Below are 25586 nucleotides of genomic sequence, written 5' to 3' on the forward strand. Positions count from 1 at the left end.
TTAAAAAAATGATGTTACGACTTAAAACAAATATTCCTCCTGGTAAAAAGCAACTTCAAAGCCAAAGCATTTTCTAAGAGCCCCTGAAAAACGTTTAAAACATCAGAAATATTAGGTTTTTAAAGGATTTTTAACAAAATTGGATTTGAAGACAGCTGGTACTGGATAGGTTTCTCTTTTTCTTTAAACTTTATATAATAATCAGAACTTAAACCGAAATGAAATCCTGGCTGCGCCATTAACCACAAGAACCTAATTGGGGAACAGCAAAATTCTTGAGCGTCCTATGCTCGACCTTGTGCACTATAGACATACCGAAATACCATTCACGGCTCCACATTACGAAGAAAAATGCTATTGTATGTATTAATCAGCATCACGTATTTTCAGCATAAAAGAATGCGCCTTTGAAAAGCATGTTCAGACACAACAAGGCAATAATTTTTCCTTTTAGATTTAGGCAGCAAAACAAATTGCTTGTTTCAATGAGTAGTATAATTTTTTCTCCACCTTTAGATATAATAAAAAGTTCAATTATTACTTTTTTTTTCGGAGATTTTTTCCTCTATTTGGAGCTTTTTTGATCGATAGAGCTCGGCGCCGTTTTGACTTGGGCGCCGTCATGCGTCGCACGACCTTGCATATAGGGACGGCGCGGCCCTGCCCTTAGTTTCCCCTTGTCAGACCTCCATAGATTAAAGCAGCTAATTGCTGGGAAAATATTCAATATCTCAAAGATTGATACATAGAAGAGATCTTAATTTTGTCATAATTTCTTCTAACACATTAAAATTGAAGTGAATATTTTTATACCAAACTAAATTTCTATTTCATAAGCAAATCACATTATGTATGAAAGTTTTCAGAAGAAAAAAAAAACTATTAAGTACAAGAAACTTCAAAAAAAAAAAAAAACAATTATCTGAGCAGTAGTTTATTGAATTTAATAAAGCAGTGATTCTATTAAAAATTTCAACAGAAACATTTTTGCAAACCTAAGACATTCATACTGGTTCAAACTTCTTTTGCATTTTGGTTATCGCTTGCTAGGAAATGTTTATAGATTTTCATTAAGACTAAACAGATTTCAGAGTGAGAACCATAGGACGAAAGGAATAACTAAAAATATTTTTTATTGGGCCGACTGTTTTGTAAATATTTTATGGTATGCAGAAACTAAAATTCTGCTATTCTACTTAAAATATTAACTTTTGAACAAATCTTTGAAACTGTTCAAAGCATTTTGAAAACTAATTGACTTTTTTTAAATTTTAGCTCATGGGACTTACATAGGTAGCATTCGTTTGGAGGCACATAAACCAACTCAATTACCTGTAGACAGCAAATTTCATTTTGGGGCATCCACTAGAATGTACATTTTACGAGAACGTCCTCAAAAAGCTGGGCGAACTTCAGATGACCTTGAGAAGAAAAGCGAAGAACTGGAAGGTGGGCTACTGGGTCTTCCAGAAACAGAAACTGAATTAGATGTAAGGAAATATTTCATGTTATTAATTTTATAAAATCAACCAAAACTTCATGCAATGAATTGATTTGAGATTGTTGATACCTGCGAGACATACTAAGTTCAATGACATTCCTTGTAATCTTGATGCCCAGGAATGAGTGTATGAACTGACAAAATCAAATGTAGTGAGACAAATTTTGTTAAGCATAAGGTTTATACTTCATTGGTTTTGTGCAGTTAATCAGCTGTAGATAATGTATTTTTTATGTATACACTATCTCGAGCTGATCATCAGCTAATATCTACATTATATATATTATTACATTTGTTATGGCATAAATATCCAAATGTATGAGTGCATTTATGAACTTTAAAGTAATACTGCCAAGTGTGTTTTTTTTTTTTTTTTAATTTTCACTGTTTGATTTTTGAGACTTGTTGAGATTTTAATTTGTTTCCTATGTTTTCTCATGCAAATGCGGGGGACAAATCGGCAATGACGTTTTTTGCCGATTCGTCAGTGTGACGTCACGCACGTTTTATTGCAGCGTTATCACTTCTTTTCTTAAAGCTTGTGTCTTAAGTTAGAATGGCGAGTTGACCGTTTAAGTAACATGTTTGTGCATGAAGTTCATATTGAACATGATTTTAACATTTGAATTTAAATTTCTGCCCTGTTTCATTTTTCCACTGCGTAAATCTCAACAATGTGCACTAGACCAAGGGCGCCCATATAGGGGGGCAAAGGGGGGTCTCAAGTCCCCCTTAGAAATTAGAACTTCCTTGCTTTTAGTTGTGTAAAAATATTTCTTCTCCAGCTATTAATGAATAAGTTATTAAAACTGTCAAATTTTAGTAACTCTAATCTGCACTAAAATCAGTTTCCATGGGGAAAATATCTGAGACCCCCTTACAATTTTACATATGGGCGCCCTTGCACTAACTAGACTTGAAAAATCTTTGAAAATTTGTTTCAAAAACATTATGCCCAAGAAATTACAAGTGGCAGCAAAGCAAAAGTGCAAAGTGCTGTGGCTGCTTGGGGGAATCCAGTGTGAGAAAATAAAAAAGAGAATTTGTCCTACTTTGTCTTTTTTTTATTTCAAATATGTTTGAGAAAATATATTTAACAGTTAAGAATGCTTGATATCTGTAGAACAAAATCTGAATTGATATTAATGACATAAAATTTATTATTTTAGTCATATAGACCAGCTACATTTTGAATGTAGTACAAATCACTCTTTACAATTGTTAATGAAAACTGTATTGCACAAATGAGCTATGCATGTTGCGTTTTTATTTATTTATTTATTTATTTATTTTGATTACTGTAATGTGCCTGCCTCCCCTCACCTTCTCATTACATTCCTTTATATTTGAACTGTACTTGAAATGTGTTGTTCATGTATATTAGGGTGGATAAAAAAAAATGGAATTTCGAAACTTAATTTGGAATACTCGCCAAAAGCTGCATGTGTAAGTACAATACACATGTAAAATATTATCAAGTTTGAACAACTCCTTGAAGGTCCTACTAGGGCTTGAAATTTTCCAAAAATATGAAAAAAGGTCAATTTTCCAAAATCCTATGAAAATACTAATGTTCAAAACTTTTTTTCTAATGCCATTAAAATACTTCCTTTTAACACTTTTTTCATGTATCTTCAAAATTATTCACGTTCTTTGCAGTATTAAGTTTGCACATAAGCTTTAAACTTTTGCAAAATTAACCAAAAATGGACTTTTTTTTAAGCTGTTTTGCACATTGCAATATTTCTTCTTTAACTATACCAATCAAAACATTAATAGATATCATTTAGTGTAAAAAGTGTGCAAACATTAATATACTAGCACGCAATGACATAAGTTCCAATAAGCTAATAACACTGATGAGGATCAGCAGGATTTTTCTGCCCCCGATTTCTTATTCTTTCTAATTTTTCTTTTCAAACCTTCATCCTCCATGATATCTGCCAAAAACGTATGTTTTGGAATCACGCCAACGACGTCAAACACATGCTGCGCCAAAAGTTCCATGCCTCATTTGAGATTTCAATCTTTTTGCATCCTGCAAGTATTTCAATTATTTTTAATGTTGAGTCATTTTTTACTAGGTGCTACCTTATATCTGCATATTTTATTCATCATTTCAATAATATTTTTATTTCTTTAATATATTTCAGAAAAAAATGCAAAACTCAACCAAAAAATGCGACTTAGCTCCCACAGTCTCGAATTTTATTGAAAATCGGCATGGTTACTTTCTTTATGCATTTAAGAAAGTAAAAAATATCTATGGTGAATCTCAAATGGTTTAGGCTTTACAGCTTGTTAAAAGTTTTGAGATTTCATGATTAAATGAGGCAGCTGCAAGTTGTTCTTTTGATTCTGAAATCATATTAGAAAGTTTTTAAAAATAAATTTTGGATTCCAATGCAAGGAAAAAGATGACCAATCGTTTATATACATATATATTTATTTATTTTCAATTCTTACTATGAAAAGTATGTTCTACCACATTTAAAAAAAAAAAAAATTGATTTTTTCCCCTATGTTGTAAATGTTTACTTTACAAACAGACCTAATTTTGAAATTTATGTTCTCACTTGTTTAACACTATAAACTCAAATGTTTTTAATTAAAAAAATGTATATTTCTCTTAAAAAAAAGTGAAAATTTGACACTATTGTGTGATACAGCCAAGATAGACCTCTGGCTCCCCCTACCCTTTGTTCAAGGACTCAGGGGTTAGAAATTGTTGCCTCTTTTTCAAAATTTAAGCTAAAAAATACTTTTCTGACTTTCTCGAGAATCTACGACATATATCACAGTGTCGCTCTGTTTCTGCTACCAGGACTGATACTATTACAGTTTCTAGTTCAATTTCAAGACACATTAAACGTTTATATTTTAATTATGTTTTGCAAAGGGTTTTATGTGGATTACTTCATCATTTTCTCTTAAGGAAAGTTTTTTAGTTCACTGTTTTTAGTGTATTGTATGCTCTTATTCATTGTGGTTTTGTATTTCATTTATCAATATTCATTTATTCACCCTGTTTGTGGTTATTTTATTTTCAGAACCTTACAGAATTCAACACTGCTCATAACAGAAGAATTACTATGTTGGGAATAACAGATGAAGAAATAAAACCAGTCAACCGAAAAAGAAAAAGCAATTCAGTAAGATTTAACTACGAAGAAGAAATAATAAACCCTGGTGAGACTTTACAAAAAAAAAGTTTATGTTATTCCTTAACTATTTTTATACATTTTAAATCAAAAGTTCATCAAACTAGCAAGACTCATGTGTTTACTGCAGGGGTCTCCAGTCTATGGGCTGTGAACAGATTCTTCATGATCCGCAGAAAATTTTCATACTGAAAAAATATTTTATTTGATAATATATTTCCCTTTTTATGCATTCTTAAAGAAAATTGAATCCATAAAATCTCAAAAGCCACACTGAGTGCTTCATTTAGAAAAAAAGGAAAAAGTTGGGTGTACAAGGGGAGGAGGTTTTAGCATGAACTAGACCATCTAGACTGAAATATTGTTGAATTGTTGGCCCGCTTCTTCAAAGTTTTACAATGTGGCTCTTCGTAAAAAAGGTTGGAGACCCCTCTTTTACTGCACAACAAGGCATTCCTCGTATCCCCCCCCCTACTTCTGCAAGATTTTTTTTTACTTACGATTGGGTTCTAATGTTTCATAATAAATTGCTAATTTTATTTTCATTAATGAATTCCTATGAAACGGTTTTGGGGTGGGGCATCCTTAATGTTCACCAGGGGCGTTAGACCCCATAGATACGCCACTGATCATCTAAAATTTTCACTCGAGCATCTTTATTTTTCTTTCATAAATAGCATGATATTCCTCAATATTTTTACCAATGTTATGAACTTCATTTGTATAAAAAGGGGGTAAAAATCTATTTGAAAGGTGTCAAAAAGAGCTCCCATTCAAATTTTGAACCTGACTTGATTTTGAACAATGTTCTTCTGTGCGGCACCATTTCATGAAAACCTTTTTTTTTTTCATTTTAACAAATATCATCATATAAATGAAATGCATATACAAGAAAACAAACTGATGGAAGCTGTGTGTGTGATGTAGAAGCTGGTTAAGGGAAGCTTCCTTGCCAGTCAACCACAGCTATTCAGTCTCATTTCAGCTATCTGCTTATTGCAGCAAAACATTATGGTGCTCTGGACTTTTAATTATTATTATTATTATTATTATTTTTTTTTTTTTTTTTGAACTAATGGGGCTACCCCTGGTGGCCCCCGTGCGCACGCCTCTGCAGCAGACACAAACTTTTACAATGACTCTTTTTTTGTTGAATACCCCTGCTCAAACCATACTCCTCACCTGTTCTTTTGATTAAAACAGCTATTTGTTGAAAAAGGAGATGAATCTTTTTTCAAGCTCCTTCAATTTTATACTGGTTTTAAGGTCTGGTTAAATTGTTTGGAAGGGCGAGGTCATTTATAAGTTTTCTGCTGATTTTTAATCTTGTTGTTGATAATCTTGTGAACTTTGCAGTAACCTTGGTAAGCAGAAATTTTTTTAAAGTTCAATTTTTTTGGAAATTAGAAAATGGGGAAAGCCAAAGATCAATTTGCATCAAATTTTCCCTTAGTAAGTCTACAGGTGCAACTGTCGCAATCTGGAAGTATCATAATTCTATCACCTGCATACGAAAAAAATTAGTTTGCTAATTATCTCTTCATAGTAAATAAAAGTAAGGTTTCAAAGAAATTCTGGAAGTAAGTCTGTGGCGGACGTGCGTTCAAGAGACTCCATAGCACCTACAGCCATGAAATTTTGTACAAAATTACTTCGAGTCCTGGGAATGTGCACCTGGGGGTTTTATTTTTTTTAGTTTGAAATAGTTTTTTTTTGTAATTAATTTTTTAAGCTCAAATTTCGCATAAATTGCATATTATTGCCTATTGTATGAGGTGATAAATTACTTGCACATATTAACATTATATTTCTTTGAAAAGGGTAGAATTTTCCACGTTCTACGCAATTTGTTTCAATGCTCTAACTTAAATACGGTGGGAGTTATTTCCGTTTTTAGCTCGAACTTTTTTAGGCTTAGCTAAAATTTAGGCACTACTTTCTTCATTAAATCTATCAGTAAAAAGCGAAGGAATTGTCCTACAGTTTTCTTTTTGACACCACTGAGAAGAGCAGCTTTTTTTACTCCTGATCTAACTTGACCAATGGTCAAAAAGTTGAGCTTCTATCTCCAAAGGAAAAAAAGTTACAAGCCGTTAAAAATCAAGTTTGAGTAAACCTCATCTCCATTAAAATTATTATTGTTTTATTTGGCGTTACCATAGTTACATCTTTTCAATTTGGATGTTTCTTCTTTCCCTTATTCAAACTTTAAGGGTTTTGATTTAATGGAAAATCTTTGGCTGAGCTCAATTCAAGCCCCGAGCTAAAGAGCATAATATATTACTGAGACCATGAATATACAAAACTGCAGTTTTCAATGCTCAGGAGCCCCTTAGCTCTTACGGCTCTGCAAGTTGGTACAAGTTATTTTCAAACCTGGGGAAGGGGTGCTTTTTGATACAAAGGGAGCTCATAATGCATTTTTAATCTGTTTCTTTTTAACTGACAATTTAAATCTTTGCGAATCAAATAAGATTGCGATCTTCGGGGGTTGGCGAGCAGGGGGCAGAGCCCCCTAGTTGAGTACAAAATAGTTGGTATTAATATTTGAATTAATTCTTGTTATTTTTAATGAAACTGTCATGTAATTAAGATGTTCATTATAGAAGCATCTTACTGTATTTAGACATTTTTTTTTGTTGAAAGATCCGATGTTGCAAACCTTTGGTTATAGCGATCTCTCAAGTCAGTTCCTTACAGTGGGGTTTGACCGTATATGTGTTACTCTTATTTCTAAGAAAAATAATGTATCTCTGCTTTTTAAAATTTTGTTGAGTTTTCTTTCTTTCTTTCTTTCTTTTTTTTGAAGAAAAAAGTGCTGTGCATGAAAATTGTGTGCAAATAAATTGCTGTGTTGTCTGCTAAGGCATAGTCAGCTGTCATTTTCATAAACGATAGCATTCAAACAATATCAAAGTATAAAATTTCAATTCAATTAAGTAAGCAAATCAAAATGCTTACCTTCTTTATCTTCTTCATTCCATACGTCGTGTCGGTTCTTTCTTACGTCAATAGGTGAGTTAATTCTATACTGAAAACTTAGACTCATAATAAATCAGAGGCCTGAAAAAAGGACTAGACAAAACTTCTATTAACTAAACTATATTACTATTTTACATTTATGTACAATATTAAGAATATTAGAAAATTCGACAAACATAATCTAGGAGATTCCACCGCACAGCTCGCAGTTCGAAGCATCACTTGAATCTGCTAAAAGTTCGGATGGAAAAGTTCTAAGAGGTCAAACTCAAGTGGATCTCTGAGGGAAAAGGGGGAGAGAAGATCGAGTGTTCGTCACATCCCCCCCCCCCTTCCCCCGTTGAGTTTCGCAGGTTGAAACTCAACCCCAGTCGGATGAACAGTTCAAAAGATCCAAACGTCTAGGAGCTCGGACCACTCGTCCAGACCTGGTTATCCTGGGAGGATCATGATCAGTCCATTAGGTCCAGGTTGTGTGTTAGGTTCATCACCGATTGTCTCAGTTTCATGTTGATTCTCAACACAGTCTCTGAAATGACAGCCAGTTTCCTGGTTCACTTCCAGTGGATATAATCTCTGTATTTGACGAAGTGTTTCCCCATATCTTGTTGGTAGTTTTACTAGGCGTAGTACACCGTCTTTACCCGGAAATAACTCTATAATTTTCCCTAATGGCCAGTTTATTCTTTTTTCATTTGTTTCTATCAACACGATATCCCCGATCGACAGTTCTGTGTATTTCCTTCTTCTTGTGGCATGATTTCTAAGCTGTCCTAAATACTCTGTCCGAAACCGTTTTCTTAAATCTTCTTGGACTTTCGTTCGATAAACGTATCTTCTTTGCAAGTATGCAGAATCTATGATCCAGATCTGGGACACTGCTTTCTTTCAAGTCTCGAAAAAATGAAGCAGGTGTTATCGGTTGTAGTTCAAGATCTTCAGATACATAAGTTAAGGATGGACAGTTCAAAACATTTTCACAATCACAAAGAATTGTATAAAGTTCTTCGTATTTTAATAATGCATTTCCTAAAACTTTTCGGAGAACCTTCTTCAGTAAGCCTATCGTCCTTTCCCAAAATCTTCCCCACCAAAGAGAAGCAGAAGGAATAAATTTCCATTTAATTCTATTAACATTATTGTCTTTGACAACTTTATCCCAATCAATTTTCTTTAAGAAAGAACTTGCACCAATAAAATTACTACCATTGTCAGTATACACAACTTTCGATCTTCCTCGTCGGGCTATGAATCGACGAAGATCCAATAAAAAATTATCTGGATAATGCAGAAACAAGTTCCAGATGAACAGCATTATACACAGCACAGGTGAATAAAGTAATCCACACCTTTGATCCGTTTTTCAAAATTAAAAGACCAGCTAATTCAATTCCAGTTACTTCAAAAACTTCAGCATCCTTGACATGATCTTCTGGCAAAGGAGCGTGTTCAGCAGCAAGAGGCTTTGAATCATGCCGTTTGCATATTACGCAACTTCTCAAAATTTTGCGAATAGTTCTGCGACTCTTCATAATCCAAAATCTTTCACGTAATATTGCCATCAAAGTTTGGATCCCACAAAGTAGGGACTGTTTATGTTTTTCCATGATTAATTTAGAGACGATTGGGTGTTCAGATGGTAGGATTACAGGTGTTCGAAAATCTTCCAAGTCTTGTCTCATTAATAGCCGCGATTTAACCCTTAGAATTCCTGACGAATCTACAAATGGCTTTAATTTTCGAATACGTTCATCCTTCTCTGATTTGAAGCAGGTTTTCTGTACGATTTTCCAAATAATGATTTCAGCTGTCTTTATTTCTTCAATTTCTAAATCTTTTGATTTTCTTCTTTTATCTTTCATTCTACAATTGTCAATAAATCTTTTCATCCAAGCCGTGACTCTGATTATTTTCTCGTAAGAAGAGATATTGTTATAGAATTCGTCACTCTTCTGATTCAAAGACGATACTATAATCTTCTTCTTTTCAGCACTCATGTTATTTTCATCAGGTGAAAGTGCGAAATTTGGCCATTTATCTCTCGAGTCTCTTAGCCATGCAGGTCCTTTGTGCCATTGTTCCTTCAGTAAGTTTTTTACTGAGCATCCTCTAGACGGTGGATCAGCAATATTTTGTGCTCCAGGAACAAAATTCCATTAAGATGTTTTTGAGAGTCTTCTAATCTCGCTGACTCTGTTGAATACAAAAATCATCCAAGGGCATTCTTTCGTAATCCAATACAGAGCGTCCATGGAATCACTCCAGAAAAATGATTCAATTCCTTCCAAACTCAAATCTGTCTTCACTGAATTGGCCAATCTAGCTCCAATATTGCATGCTAGTAGTTCCATCCTTGGAATGGATATCCTTTTCAATAAATATACACACGCAGCATATGCCAATTTTGACGCATTACAGAAAGTGTGGAGAGTCAGCTTCGATTCACTTAGATCTAAATGAGGAAATCTACGTGGAATTTTTTAATATTTTAGTTCGGATAATCCCTTTTTCCATTTTTCAAATTTTTGAATTATTTCTTCCGGTAATTTTGAATCCCAAGAGATTCCTAATTTCCAGCATTCTTGAAGGAGCAATTTTGGCATTAATGTTACTGGGCACGTGAATCCTATTGGATCGAATATTTGGTGAGCTACAGACAGAATTTTCCTCTTTGTAATTTGTTCATCTTCGTTCCCTGTTTGGATCAGTTGGCAGGATAATTTATCATTTTCTCTATCCCATGCTAAACCTAACACTGGTACTTCCTTTTCTTCGTCGGTAATAAAACTATCACTGACCGGTTCTTCTATTTCAGGTAGAAAAGTATTTTTCCATCCACGTAAATCAAATTTTGCTGGTTTTAGAATTTTCTGAGTTTCTAAAATGTTCCAACTCAGCGACCGAGTCCACGCTTGCAACCACACAATTATCAACGTACAATGAATTTTTCAGTTTCATTGCAACAGTCTTAAATGGTTCTTCTACTTGATCTAAAACATGATTCAAAACTACTAAGAGTAAAAATGGGGAGCTTGAAATGCCGAACACGACCCGGCAATGCCTATAGGTGACTTCTTTTTGGAGATCTCCTTCCTTCCACCATATGAATCGTAGAAAGTCTCTGTCGGAATCATTTAAGGCTATTTGTAAAAAAACCTGCTTGATATCCGAAATAACTCCGATTTTCCCCCACCTAAATCGGTTTAGAATAGCGGGGATCAGCTCAATAAGGTTGGGACCTTTTTCAACACATTCGTTTATTGATACGGAATTTCTTGTCTTCGCGGATCCATCGAATACAGGACGCACTTTAGTGGTGGAATTATCTTTAAACACTGCTCTATGAGGCAGATAATGTGTACCTAGACCCACAGGATCAGCTTTCTTTTGGTCAACTTCCTCAATGATGCCTTCTTTTTCCCACTGGTAAAAAACCTCTTGATACTCTGTTAATCGATTCTTCGATTTTAGGGACCTTACTGTATGCTTGAGTCTTTTCCGAGCTAACTCTTTGTTGTCAAGTAAAGGAGGGTGTTGATCTAACCAGGGTAAATTAACCTTGTATCTTCCTGTACTGTCCCTACTAACTGTTTTTCTGAAATGTTCTAAGGCAAGTTCTTGGGTTTCTAGTTGGGTACGTTTCGTACAATGATCCTTAATTCCCAAGGTGTCTAAATTCCAGAGATCTGTAATCTTCGCATTGTTTACATGTAGTGACAATACTAACATTGAACTATTTGTTTCTGTGGTTTCTATATCAGATTTACCCATGATAGTCCACTCTAGTCGAGTTTCTACCGCAACCAAGCTTCCTGAAATATGTTTTATATTTCCTGTTAACAATTTACCAGCGTAATCAGCACCAATAAGCAAATTAATTTCGTTAGGATTCTTTTCATGCAAGCAGGAATCTTCATTTATCGCTGCATCACTAAGTTGAATATTCATATAATTCAATCGTTTTAAATAATGAGGATCAGTCATTTTAGGCAGAGAAGCACAAATTTTCTTTTGATCTAAAACTTCTAATTCAAAGTCAAAGTTTTCATCAATATTTGACAGATTAATGAGGTATCGTTGATGCGTTTCCGCATGTGTAATTCCCCCAAATAACCCATGACTCACGTATTACTCTCCTAATCCAGTTAATTTCATTTTTCTTGCAGCAAATTTTGAAATGTAAGACCTTTGGGATCCTAAATCGATAATTAGTCTTAAAAAATGTTTCAAATTATTTTCTTTAATGTACACAACTAAAGTTTGAAGATAAACTTCCCTAGAACATTCGTTATTCGCAAGTGTTGTGTTCTCAATTATTTCAGAACGTTTGATTGGTTTATCTTCATTAATATCGGAGCGTTTATTTTCATCCCAACACATAATGTCAAGATGTCATTTCCCACAAATATTACATTTAACCTTCGCCTTACATGAAGCACTCAAATGCCTGATGCCCAAACACCGAAAACAAGAGCCCTTTTTAATCAGCCTTGATTTCCTTTTTTTTCAAGTGGCAAGTCTTTTGCAAAACCACAATTAATGCTATAATGCGAAGCTTCCCGGCAAAAAAGGCATAATTTAGATTTTGAGTTGTTATCGTATGCACATAATTCACTAGCAGTAGGATTTTTTATTCTTTCGATTTGAGCTTTATTTCTTGGGCCACTCTCCGAAGACCTCCTGCTTCATTTCTGCGCGGGGGAAAGAATTACCACATGGCCGTGAAGGTTCGGAAAAGGTTTTGGTTTCATTTGGCTGAGTTATGAGTATCATCCGTTCGCGAGATTCCACTTCTCTCTTTAGAAAATTAATTAGGCCGGTATTTTTATCCTCTTGGGCCTCATGGTTTTTGTTAAAGTCCAAGGCCAAATCGCCTGGAATACTTCGAATTAAAATGGGAAATAATAATGTTCCTTAGCTATCTGGCTCAATTCCTAGACTTTTTAATGTGTTAATTTCAACTTGACATTTATCATACAATCTTCTTAAAGTAAGAACATTTCTAGAGTTTCTACAACTTTCTAAACTAAGTAAATTCGCCATGTGCCTGTCGATAATCAATTCTTTCTTTCCAAAACGCGATTCTAATATTGAAATAGATTTAGGATAATTTTCTTCCGTTATTGATAAACCAGAAATGGCCAATTCCGCATCTTTACATAGATATGACTTTAAATAAGAAAATTTCTCGACATTCGATAGGGTGTAATTTTCATGAACGGCAGTTTTGAACCTTGACCAAAATTCTGGCCTCTTACAAATATCACCATCAAAGGTTTCAATAGTGAGCCGCGGAAGTTTTACATATGTCGGCGAAATAGTTAAATCTGGTTTTGGGATGTTAACGCTATTAGATGAATTCTCGTTAAATTCTGTATTCAGGTATTTAGACTGAACAGTCGATTGATTTAAATTCATGTATTTCTTTGCTTTGAATCTCCAGGTTATTATTTTTTCTCGATATTCTTCTGTTGATTCTAGTTCCTTATCTACTTCTGTAGAAGACCATGATTGTTCTAGATCTGAATCCACCAATTTAAGCGATTCAAATTTATCATTCAATTGTTCGAAGAAAAGATCAAGTTCGCTATCTTCCATTACTTCAGTTTTCTTAATTTCTATTTCAATCTTATTTAATAGTTTAGTAACTGAAGATCGTAATGTAGTTCTTTTTCTTTTCAGTAATTCAATGTGTTGAGCGTTCTCAATTGATTTTGGTGTCGCGTTCTGAGCCATATTGCAGCCGCTTATCAATTTCAATTTTAATACAATATTCAAATTATTATGCAAAATATATCATATATAATCATTCATCTCAACATTTAAAATATGATATTCCAGTAATGCAATTATATCACATATGATCATATGTCTCAAAATTTAAAGTTATGATATTCTGTGCAACTTTTAATTAGTTTTGTCGTCAAACCTCTGATAACTGATCGATACTTCTTTAATTCTTCAAGTGTTGACATGTTTAAATAATTAATTTAACTGGTTCAAATACAAAATTATTCAGAATTACAAATAATATTCAAAGAGTTATCAATTTTCAAAATATGTATAATGCAAACAATTTTCTAGACTTTCAAACATAATATCTATAATCATTTAACTCCAAGAATTTTATTTTCGAAGACGTGTAATTCTTAAACAGTCGCAATTCAAATTTCAAATATAATATTTTCAAATATTTCAAAATTCAACAATTTAATTATTAACCACCTAAGACGTCCCTGTTCGGGCGCCAAAAATATTTCACGAACGATAGCATTCAAACAATATCAAAATATAAAATTTCAATTCAGTTAAGTAAGCAAATCAAAATGCTTACCTTCTTTATGCCATACGTCGTGTCGGTTCTTTCTTACGTCAATAGGTGAGTTAATTCTATACTGAAAACTTAGACTCATAATAAATCAGAGGCCTGAAAAAAGGACTAGACAAAACTTCTATTAACTAACTATATTACTATTTTACATTTATGTACAATATTAAGAATATTAGAAAATTCGACAACCATAATCTAGAAGATTCCACTGCACAGCTCACGGTTCGAAGCATCACTTGAATCTGCTAAAAGTTCGGATGGAAAAGTTCTAAGAGGTCAAACTCAAGTGGATCTCTGAGGGAAAAGGGGGAGAGAAGATTGAGTGTTCGTCACAGTCATATCTGTTAAGGAGCCAATATGACAGCTAACCTCAAACCAAAAAAGGGAAAAAATCTTACGTTCACTAGTCATACACTATATGACCAAAAGTATTGGGACACTTTCAAAAATTCACATTTTTACGGATTTCTTGAAAAATAAAAAACCTATTGCTCTGTAATTTATTTCACTTAAAAGGTATACTCCAGCTGTCATTTTCCAATAAAAATTAAGTCTACTACTCATTTAGAGGACCAGCAACAATTTGAATAAACAAAAAAAGATTTTTGATAATTTTTCATTGTAAATAGCTGGGAATAAGCTATAAATTTCAAAACTAAATTTTAAAAAAAACTATCAAGAACTTAAAAAAAATATTTTTGTGAAAGTATCTCTTATACCGACAGAGAAATAAGCATTTCTTTCAAAATAAAATGTTTTCGAAGGTTTTCACTCATATAACGCAGAGTTTTCCATCAAACATTACTAAGCTTTCAGAATATTTGACAGCATACTAGAGAAACCTAATAATAAAATCTGGAGTTAAAATATTGAAAGTTTAGTGAAATATGGAAGTTTAAAGCACCGAATTTTAATAATTCTTGGCTAGACGACAAATCTGATAGAATTAGCTCTGCTATCACTCCTTTTGACTTACCATTTATTTAACTTCATTTACATTCAGTTAAAACGCTGCTCTGTTGCCTCACATGACGCCGTTCTGTTGCATCACATGACGTCATGACGTAGTCGGCAATCCCACGTTTTTCACTCTTTAGAGGGCGACACTTGTATTAGACGATTATGCAGATTCGTACACATGCTTAGCCATTATTGGTTGCAGTGTTCTGCATGATGCGTATGAGAAGCATCCGACAACTTTCATGTCCCGTCATTCATCAATATGTTAGTTTGGTTTTGTGATATAAGCGGATGTTTCCTTACTGAAAGGCACTCTCTTACTCACTTACTCATCAGAGGTAGCGAGTTGCTACTCTGTACCGGTTGGGCTGCTTAGCCATTTCATACAAACGTTGAGCATGTCAGTGGCGTAGCTAGACCCGACTTTCGGGGGGGGTATATATATATATATATATATATATATATATATATATATATATATATATATATATATATATATGTATATATATATGTATATGTATATATATATATGTATGTATATGTATATATATATGTATATATATATATATATATGTATATATATATATATGTATATATATATATATAATATATATAATATATATATATATATTATATATATATACATATATATATGTATAATCGCTTGGAATTTTTTCCTTTTCTTCTTTTTTTTTCTTTCTCTTCTCTCTTCTTTTTCTCTTTTTTTTTGAGACTAACTTTTCGGGGGGGGGTTTTGTCCCCAAAACCCCCCCCTTAGCTACGCCCCTGGAGCATGTGCTAGTCGCAAGGGAAGATGTTGACTCGGCCATCTTAGATTTATGCTTGGTGTTGTTTGTGATCAGGTATGCAGTCATGTTAAAGTAAACCGGTGATCTTTTCATATATATTTATTTTAAGTTGCTTTTAGTTAAAAAATAAATGTTATTTGTTTTCAAAAAGTGCTTTGTTCATCTACGAATTTCCAACCAATCACTCTGCTAAATATTGACTAAATGCTATTAGATGTCTGCAGAATTCGCTAAGACAACAATAGAATCGTGAGGAATTGTTTGCAAATAATCCGTTCTTATCAAGAATCACTCTGCAACTATAACGGGAAAGTGTTGCCAGTTTGCGAACGACCCCTTACCATTCGTCTCTTATCCAAGAATTACAGAAATTCGGCTCATTAGATCGCTGAAACCTTTTTAAATTTAAAAGATATTGAAGTGGAATTTTTTTATGAGTTGTTGGATATATCTGAGCTTTGGATTATGTAAGTTATAAACTGCTATCTTTTGTCCATGTGCGGTGAAAAATTAATTGCTTTAAACGTTCATATTTCACTGGTTTTCAATATTTTAACTTCAAATTTTGTTATTATGTTTCTCTAATATGTTGTCAAATATTCTGAAAGTTTAGTAACATTTGATGGAAAACTCTGCGTGATATGAGCCGAAATACTTCAAAGAAAATTTGCATTTTTGAAAGAAATGCTGTATCTACATGGGTATAAGATACTTTCATGAAATATAAAAATAAATTCTTGATAGTATTTTAACATATTTCTGAAATTTATAGCTTATTCTCAGCTATTTACAATGAAAAATGATCAAAAATCTTTTTGTTTGTTTCTTCAAATTGTTGCTGGTCCCCTTTGGGTAAGTTAGGAAGCTCGCCTTGGTCGCACCGGTGCCACAACCAGCGTTCAGAAACGATTGTGGTTGCTCTCCAGCGGTTGATTCGGTTGCAACTGCTCCTACTGCAGTCTCAATGTGGTTTGCAAGATCACATGTTATGGTTTGGCCAATTCGATTGGGTATCAAATTTTACACGCTCTGTGATTGGAGCATCTATGGGAGCGCCATCTGCTGCTGAACTAGAACTACCGCGATGTAACCATGATCGTTCGGAAACACGGCTGTTCCACCGGGCCAACTGAAAAATTCCAGTCATGTCATTACCGCAACCTGACCAATCGCGCGGTTTCCATAAGAAAAATTCCTAGTTAACTTTTCTCGAGAGGAAATATAATCTGAGCAACTTTTTACACTGTTGTTTTTTATTTAAATTGATTTTTTTCTATTGGCAATTTTTTAAGAGTGTCCAAACTGGGTCAAACCTCCCCACTTGAGGGAGGTTTGACCAACAGTGGTTAAAAGTTATAAAAACTATACTGAAATGTTAATATGTCTGATTTACTACTATTATAAGATACAAAAAACAATTATATAAAAAGAAAAACTATAATTTTTTTTGATGACATATGAATATTTCACATTTCTATTCACTGCTTGAACACAAGTGTAATCTTCGTTTTACTGTTTGCTTTTTAAAAATATTTTTAGACATTTTTTAATTCTTTTTAACGTTATACATTTTTTCTATCTCAGCTTTGACAGGGGTGTCTGTCAAACTTCAAGATGTGATCCATTCAGTGGCCCCGACTCCATGGGGCCTGAGGGGACCCGAGCCCCCTCAAAAATATTTTTGAGGGGACAAAGCCCCCCCCCCCCAATAAATCAAGAAAATTATTAGTTACATTATGCTTTCTAAACTCATAAATTTAACTTTTATTTTCTTTGTTTGAACATAGTTTACCTTGTAACAAATAATTATTGCAGTAGTAAGCAGGTTAACTGAAAACGAGTGGTGTGAATAACTGAAAACGAATGGTGTGAATAATGATAGTGTTACGGTGCTGCAAGCATACTTAGAATTTGTCCCAGTGCGCGAACTTACAGGTCAAGTCAGTTGCTGGTGGGCACTCATCTAAGTGTTGCTGATCTGGAAAAAATATACGATGGTTTGATTTGTATGTTACATGGGAATCGTGATAGTTTTGAATACTTTTGGGTATTGTGTTTAAAAGAAAAACCTTCACAAAATGAATAAATTCAACATCCTTCGCTTCCTCAAAACCGATGTATACCAAAGAGTATGAAAACAACGAAGCCAGGTCACCCCACACTTTCAAAATCCCAAAGTACTACGAGGCAATACATTGATGAGGTTTGTGAAATGGTGCCAGGGTTCGTACGCTCCGGGAAAACCGGGAATTGTCAGGGAAAATGACACTGTCAAAAATGTCAGGGAAAAGTCGGGGAGTTTTCAAATTTTTTTCCTCCAAAAATTTTTTTTCCATTTTTTTCCCCAAGGAATTAAGTACCATGAGATCTAGTTTTCGTTTTTATTGTGATTTCATGAAAAAAATTGTAAATTTTTATCTAAACCGACGCTGGCACTTAAAAACTGCAATCGAAAAATGAACGTTTTTTTTTCACAACGAAAAATGCGCCAAAAGAGCGAAGATTTTCTTACATGGAGTCAGTGAGGAGAACGCATTTCTTTCTACTGCCTAAAGTTTTATATGGGTTGCCACAACATTCTGTTCGTTTCAGGGTTCGTACGCTCCGGGAAAACCTGGAATTATCAGGGAAAATGACATAGTCAAAAATGTCGGGGAATTTTGCAAATGTGTCCCCAAAATTTTTCTTTTCCCAATTTTTTTCCAGGGAATTTTGTTTTATGAGATCTAATCTTTATTTTTATCGATGTATTTAAAAAAAATTGTAACAATTTTAAAGCATTGAAAAAAGTGGCGACCCAAAAAATCTTCAGCAGCCGCCATTTTTGGCTCTCAGTATTTCCCAAGGAAAAAAAATTCAGGTGAACAGGAATTATGCACAAACTCAACAGGAGAGAAGACAATTTACTGCTTCGGAAGCACAACCTGTAGATGGGAGGGTTGATCGGGGGAAATCGTTTTTTGAGCAATCACGATTGCTTATTGCTTTCATTTGACTGTTTTTGGCGTCCTATCATTTTATTTTCCCACCGCCACCCTCCGCACCTTCACCGTCGACCGGCTCCTCACGATGCTGCTCCTATAGCGAAAGCTGTCTCCAGGTTGCATCCATGTCCTACACACACGCGCATACATACACAACCACACACACATACACAAATACATACACACACAAACACACGCATACATACAGACACCTACACATACACACACACAAAAACATACACACAACTACCCACACATTCATGCCTGCACACAGACACATACACATATGCCTACACACACATACACATATCCCCCCACACACACATTCATACACACAACTACCCACACACTTACACACTTATGCCAGCACACAAACACAAACACACATACACCTACAAACAAACACACATACTCCCCACACACAAACACACACGCCTACATACACATACTCCTGATTGCGAAAAACATAATTTGAATTCAAGACTTCAAAATTAAAATTAATTTTTTTTTTTTTTGATCGGAAAATCATTTTAGCTATGCGTGAAACGTAGTCGCCATCTTTGGTCATTCACAAGATGGAAGTAGATACAATCCTAAAATGCCTAAGTTTCTAAAAACAAAGCAGAATTAGATGTTTTCTTTGATTGAAAACTGATGAAAATAATAAAAATGGTCTGCAAATTGTTTTTCTATTATTATTTAAAATAATTTTCTTGAGAAATGAAAACTTTTGTTCTTAAAACAGAAGGATAAGATTATATCCTCACTGCCTTGGACGCGAATGTGATAACTTTTCAATGAATTGTAGTTTCATGAACATTTATTATTTTTTAATTGTCTTCATGCGACAAATTAAAAAAGTTATTTATTATTTTTGGGCATAGCCGCCATGTTTGGTCATTCCCAAGATGGAAGTACACAAGACTTCTTAAGTGCCTAAGTTCCCGAAAACGGCATTGGATGTTAATTGCAATGCAAACTATTGAAAACAACACAAATTGTGCCTATTTTTTGGGATAATTTGTAATTATTTTCTGGAATAATGCAAAATTTAATCTTCATAAAAAAATTTTGTTTTAATTGATTTAAACTCTTATGTGCTAAATACTGACTATTTTGCTTTTATTGTAGTTTTTTAAGGATTATTAATTATTTATTACTACTTTTATACTACAAATCCAAAAATCTATTTATTATTTTAAATTTTTCACTTTGTCGCCATATTTGATCGTTTGCACAATGGAAGTAGACTTAAACTTCCAGAAACAGAATTGGATGTTTATATCAATGTGAACTATTGAAAATAACATTAAATGTGCAAAAAGTTATGAATTTTTGAAAATTAACTATTATTTTCTGGAAAAGAAAATTTGAAATTTTAATGTAAATGTCCTTTAATATGTGAAAAAAAAAAAAAAGATTATTGGCATTGGCCTATGATCGGCGGATGTTGATATTTGTTACTATGCATTACATGGTATGCCGATCGATGCAACAAGTTAATCATGTTTATACTGAAATTTAGATTTGCATTTTGCTCAATATGTTTTGTGTAACCTACTAATAAGAAAATAAAAAGAAGTATTGTAAACCAAAAGCGGATGCTAAAAGGTTGCTGCAGGACTACAGCAAAATGCTATAATATTACGCGTGACATCAAAGAAACACTAAAACAAGTTGAAAGTACTCTGTTTTCAACAACTAGTAAACAAATTAAAACAATTTTGAACAAAATGTTTAAAAAAAACTTGAAATTTTAACAAAGAAAACAAAGGAAAAAAAATCCAAGTTTTTTTTTTAATCTAAGGGGAGAAGTTTCAGTTCTTCTGCATTGCTACTTTAAACAATTTTAATTATTTTGAAAATATTACTATTTAAACTTAAATTTTGAATGAAGCGAGTAACCTGGAATTTTCTAAAAAACAACCTGGAAAACCTGGGAAAGTCAGGGAACTTTTTTTAACCAAAAGTGTATGAACCCTGGGTGCAATCTTGCATTATTGGGCGGTTTACATCTACTGGACTCCCACAAGTCATTGCAGTTCAACAAGAGTGCTTGCTTTTATTAAACAGAGGCAAAACAAATTTTGAAAAATCAACTGTTTTTTAAAAATAACCTAGATATTGAGAGACTGCGTTTACATTTGAATATGTTAGGGGATATCACTAATGAAGAAAAAAACTGGTCTTAAAAAACATGTGTAAATTAAATTACTTTTTTACAAAAATACTGTGCATGTTTGTATTTATTTTTTCCTTTTTTCAAAGCCAAAAAATATGTTTCAGGCTTATCGAGTTTTCGTGGTTCTAATGTTCATTTTATAACTTTAACATGCTTTAAAACTCACTATTTTTCATCTCAAATTTAGAAAATTTCCTGCTGCAAGACTCTCCATTATGCCCCCCCCCCCTTTTCCCACAATATTTTTTTTTTTAGTCGGCGTCTCTGGGAGTGCCCTTCTATGCAAATCAAGTTCCCTACCTTTTTCAATGCCTAGCTACGGCACTGCACGGCTCCCCGCAAAAAATAACAAAAAAAATGTCTGTTACTAAGACAAGTGACATGATCTAAATGAACCAGAAAATTTGTATACCAATTTTTAGATTGTTTTACTTTGAAAACGCCATGTCACATTTGTTTGTTTAAATTATACACACCAGAAAATATGTAAGTTGGCATTTTCTAGGTACAAAAATCTGACCCTTATTGGGAGAGGGGAACCTCTGTGGGTGTACATAACCCCCTAAGCCCCCAGTGATGTCTAGCCCCCCCCCCCCCCAATAATTTTTGTAAGTCGGCGCCCCTGGATCCATTTTCTACCTCCTTTGACTTTTCAAGGTTTTGCTTTGGCAAATGGGCGTAGCTGTTCAGGTTTTACGAGTTGTGAATTGGATTAATAAGGGCCTGTATGGGTGAATATCTTACAGGGATCGTACGGGTCATGGAAATCCTGGAAAGTCTTGGGAAAAAAAAATAAACAAATTTCAGACCTGGAAAAGTCATGGAAAACAAATATTAAGTCATGGAAATTTATTTAAAGTCATGGAAAAATGTCTTGAGCAGTAAGAAAGTAACAATACCTAAAAGAGCGCTGGAAATATTGAGTGATTTAGTAGTATTGGGGCACATAAATTGAATGATCTCAAAAATAAATCTGAGTTTTGGAATCCAATTTCATCTGCTTCTGTATCAGCCGCTCGCCTTTTTTTGTAATGTGAATGTGATTTTACTACTGGTAGTCCAGTCAATAGGTAAAAAAAAACGGGCTTGCCTTGCAAAAAATGGGGTCAAAGATTTTATTTTTTAAATTTGTGTATACTAGTGCCAATATGAAAAAACCAAGTTATCCAACACAAAAGACTTCGGGAGAAGTTTTGGGGGCCGAAACCCCCCCCCCCAAAAAAAAAAAAAAAAAAATTGTGACTTTTTGTGGTATTTTCAAAATATCTCAAAAATGGTTAAAATTACAAAAAAACTTCCAATGCAAATGTTAAAGAGGATTAAATTTCCTTCAACTTTTGTCATTACAACATTTTTGTAGCATGAAAAGCAAGCGAGTTACAGCTTCTTGAAAGTCACACTTTTTCTGAACCCCCTCAGCGAAGTGTGTGAAAGCGCATCGGATAACGGAGGAAAAAAGGAGAAACGCTAGCAGTCTGACCTTGGAAATCATTTGTTTTTCACAGCTGAGGGTAAATGCCTCCGTTCCCTTTAACTTAAACAAAACACCCCCATTCCATCCTCCCTTTTTTTCTCCAAATGAGAATAATCGACTCAATAGCTACTCATGTTGGTCACTTCAGCGTTTGAGCCAGAGTATGTTTTATCAATTTGTGTGTTCTGTATTACAATTTTTTCCCCTAGAAATGAATATGCCTGACCAAACTGTTTTGTTATTATTATTATTATTATTATTTGCAAAATCAGTTTGCGTGAATGCGAAATAAAGATTGTGAAGGGGAAGGGAATAGAAAATCTTCAAAGATGCAGCGCAAAACGACAAAATGAAGAACATCAGCGTTTTTTGAAGTTCTTAAAAGAAGTGACAATTCACACTGCCTGTCACAAATGCTATATCAATGAGCAATCAGTCTCTTCCCTCTCTTCCCTTGAAGTAATGGTTGAACCTAACATGTTAACTAAATTCTTCAAGAAAAATTTCTGGCAAATTATAACAACAAGAATAGTCTTATTCAACTTCTTGAGACATATTTCGAAGAGTGTGGCATTAAAGTCAGGCTGACTCAAGATGATGCCGACTTACTTACTGCTCTTTCAAAGGCAAAAGAAATTGAAAAGTTTGTTATAGTGGGCGAGAGGATATAGATCTGTTGGTGCTGATGACAGCTTTAGGACAGCCTTTCAGCAACTTGTTCTTTTTAAAACCTGGAAGAGGGAATACTTGTGATATTGTTTTTTTCCCCACTAAATCTTTTAAGTTTGACCCCAGCAATATTATTTTCATCCATGCGTTTAGTGGTTGTGGTACGTCTTCGGCAATCTTTGGCCAAGACAAAATTAAGTTGTACAAAATAGTCAAAAAATAAAAAAACTCCTAAAATTAAGGAAGCTATTGAAGTATTTAGGGACCCAATCTGTCATCATGATGCCTTAGCTGCAGCTGGAGAAAACATTTTGCAAATATTATACACAGGTGACGTAAAGTATTTGAACCTATCTTTGGATGCTTTGCAATTTAATCTTTTTATAAAACTAGTACAGGGCTAAGATAAATCTTGCAGGGCTACCTCCAACGTGCGGAGTGGGGGGGGGAGATGCTTCACGTTATCACTCATATCGGTTCTACCACCAAATTCAAAGTTAGTTGGGCAACATAATTGATCCACAGAAGTGGGGTTGGAAACGCAGATCGCAAGGTCTAATGCATGTTGACACGAAAAGAGATTCAGTTACTCAGAATCTTTTGAAGATTGTACCTTGTACCTGCAAGAAAAATTGTACTAGAGCCTGTTCTTGTCACAAGGCAGGTTTAAAATGCTCCAGCACGTGCAAACACTGCAGTGGCACAAATTGTGAAAATGTTGCAGAAATTTCATCTTTGGATGAGACTGCTGAAGAAGATGATTTGTTCCAGGAGCTTTTGGAATTACCGCAACAAGGAGATGAACAATTAAAGGACCACAGCTTCTTTCTACCCCCTACAGATTCTGAACCGGGAGAACCTGGACCTTCAAAACGGCTTCGAAGAAGATTATCATAAACAAAAACAGCGAGCATGATACAAAAACAGCGTATTTTGTTGTCCTTTCTCTATTTGCTTTAAGGTCGAATGAATCTCTCTGTAATTTAGTTCTGTATTATTCTGTCTGTAATTAATCTGTATTAAGATTCTACAGTTGGATTCTCATTTTGAAAGGTAATTCTTTTGAGTTTTTCATGCCTCAAAAAGTCAGTTTCTGCAGAATTTTTTTCAAAGTGTTCATTACGTATTACTATTGTACCTTTATTTATGCATTATTATGTCTACTGTTTGCTTATTATCACCCCAATATTTATTCATTCACATTTATTTTCGAATATTGCATTTTCACTTGTAATAGAATAAATGGTACGAATTATGTGCTTTAAATGAATGAGAAAATTATGTAATTCAATTACAAACTGCAATATAAATCATATGTTATTCGAGTCTGACTGAAGACTACCTCTGTCAGACTAGAAATATTAGTTCGTGAGCGGTGGGGGAGGGTTTATTATTATTATTGTATCAGAGCATAGGATGCATAACTTTGTTGATTGTTTGCTTATTAGCTGCCTAATATTCATTCCTTCACATTAATATTTAAAAATCGCATCTTTGCAATAATTAGACTAGAATGTACGAATTACATTCCTCAAATGAATGTATATATTGTGTAATCCAGTTATAAATAGCAATTTATCATCTATTATTGGAGTCTGATGAAGACTACCTCTGTCAGATCAGAAAAGTTAGTTCGTGAGCAGTGGGGAAGGTTTTTTTTTTATTATTATTGCATCGTCGTATGTGCTTTAAATGAATGTGTATCTATGTATTTCAGTTTCATAATACATCGTTTGTTTTTGGAGTCTAGTGGGAACTAATCTGTCAGCCAGAAATGCTACTCTGTGTCCAGAGGGGGGGGGAGGGGGGGAGCAAGAAACTCAAACTACTCTAACTGTTGATAAACTCTCTGAAGCAAAAGTTTCTATTCAAGTTCTAATAATTATGACACCTTGCTTTCGGTGTGAACGCTTTTTTTTTTCGGAGTGGAGGAAAACTGCCTATTTTCAAAGAGCTATAGCAAGCTTGTTATTTGTGCTACAAAAAAGTTGTAAATACAAAAGTTGTAGGAAATTTTATGTTCTTTAAACTTTACATTTAAAACTTTTTTCTAAGTTGAACCATTTCGGAGATATTTTGGAAAAAACAAAAAAAGTCATAAATTTTTTTGGTTTTTCGGCCCCCAAAAGTTCTCCTGGGGTCTTTCGTGTTGGATAACTTGGTTTTTCCATGTCGGCACCAATGTGTATAAATTTAAAAAATAAAATCTTTGACCCCATTTTTTGCAAGGTAACATGTATCTATTGACTGGACTATGGGGCATCACTAAAAAAAATTTTTAATTCACCATTATTTTCAGCACTTCTTATATTTTATATTCTGTTGTAGTGGACATGTACGTTCTTGATTTTTGCCATGCCCTCTCAAAAAGTGTAATTCAATTACATCCGAATTCGATTCAACTCCTTGTAAAAAATTCATTATTAAATTTATCTGAGTTTATTTCAATATTTTGAAAGCTTTAGAAAAAGAAGACTTTAGTCCGTCAATAGAACATAGAAATAGGGGAATTCTAATGCTCTGAAACAGGTGC

General features: G+C 33.9%; 1 protein-coding gene across 2 annotated transcripts in view; it reads left to right on the forward strand.

Moving 5' to 3' along the window:
- LOC129221377 (nuclear inhibitor of protein phosphatase 1-like) overlaps positions 1-25586 on the forward strand; it is a 73273-nt gene that overhangs the window by 35479 nt on the left and 12208 nt on the right. For both annotated transcript variants that reach the window (XM_054855850.1, XM_054855858.1), the window contains 2 exons: positions 1276-1490; positions 4552-4690. In XM_054855850.1, coding sequence (XP_054711825.1) covers positions 1276-1490; positions 4552-4690 — 354 coding nt within the window. The remainder of the gene's footprint in view (positions 1-1275; positions 1491-4551; positions 4691-25586) is intronic.

This window comes from Uloborus diversus, chromosome 1, assembly GCF_026930045.1.
Source record: "Uloborus diversus isolate 005 chromosome 1, Udiv.v.3.1, whole genome shotgun sequence".
Lineage (NCBI taxonomy): Eukaryota > Metazoa > Arthropoda > Arachnida > Araneae > Uloboridae > Uloborus > Uloborus diversus.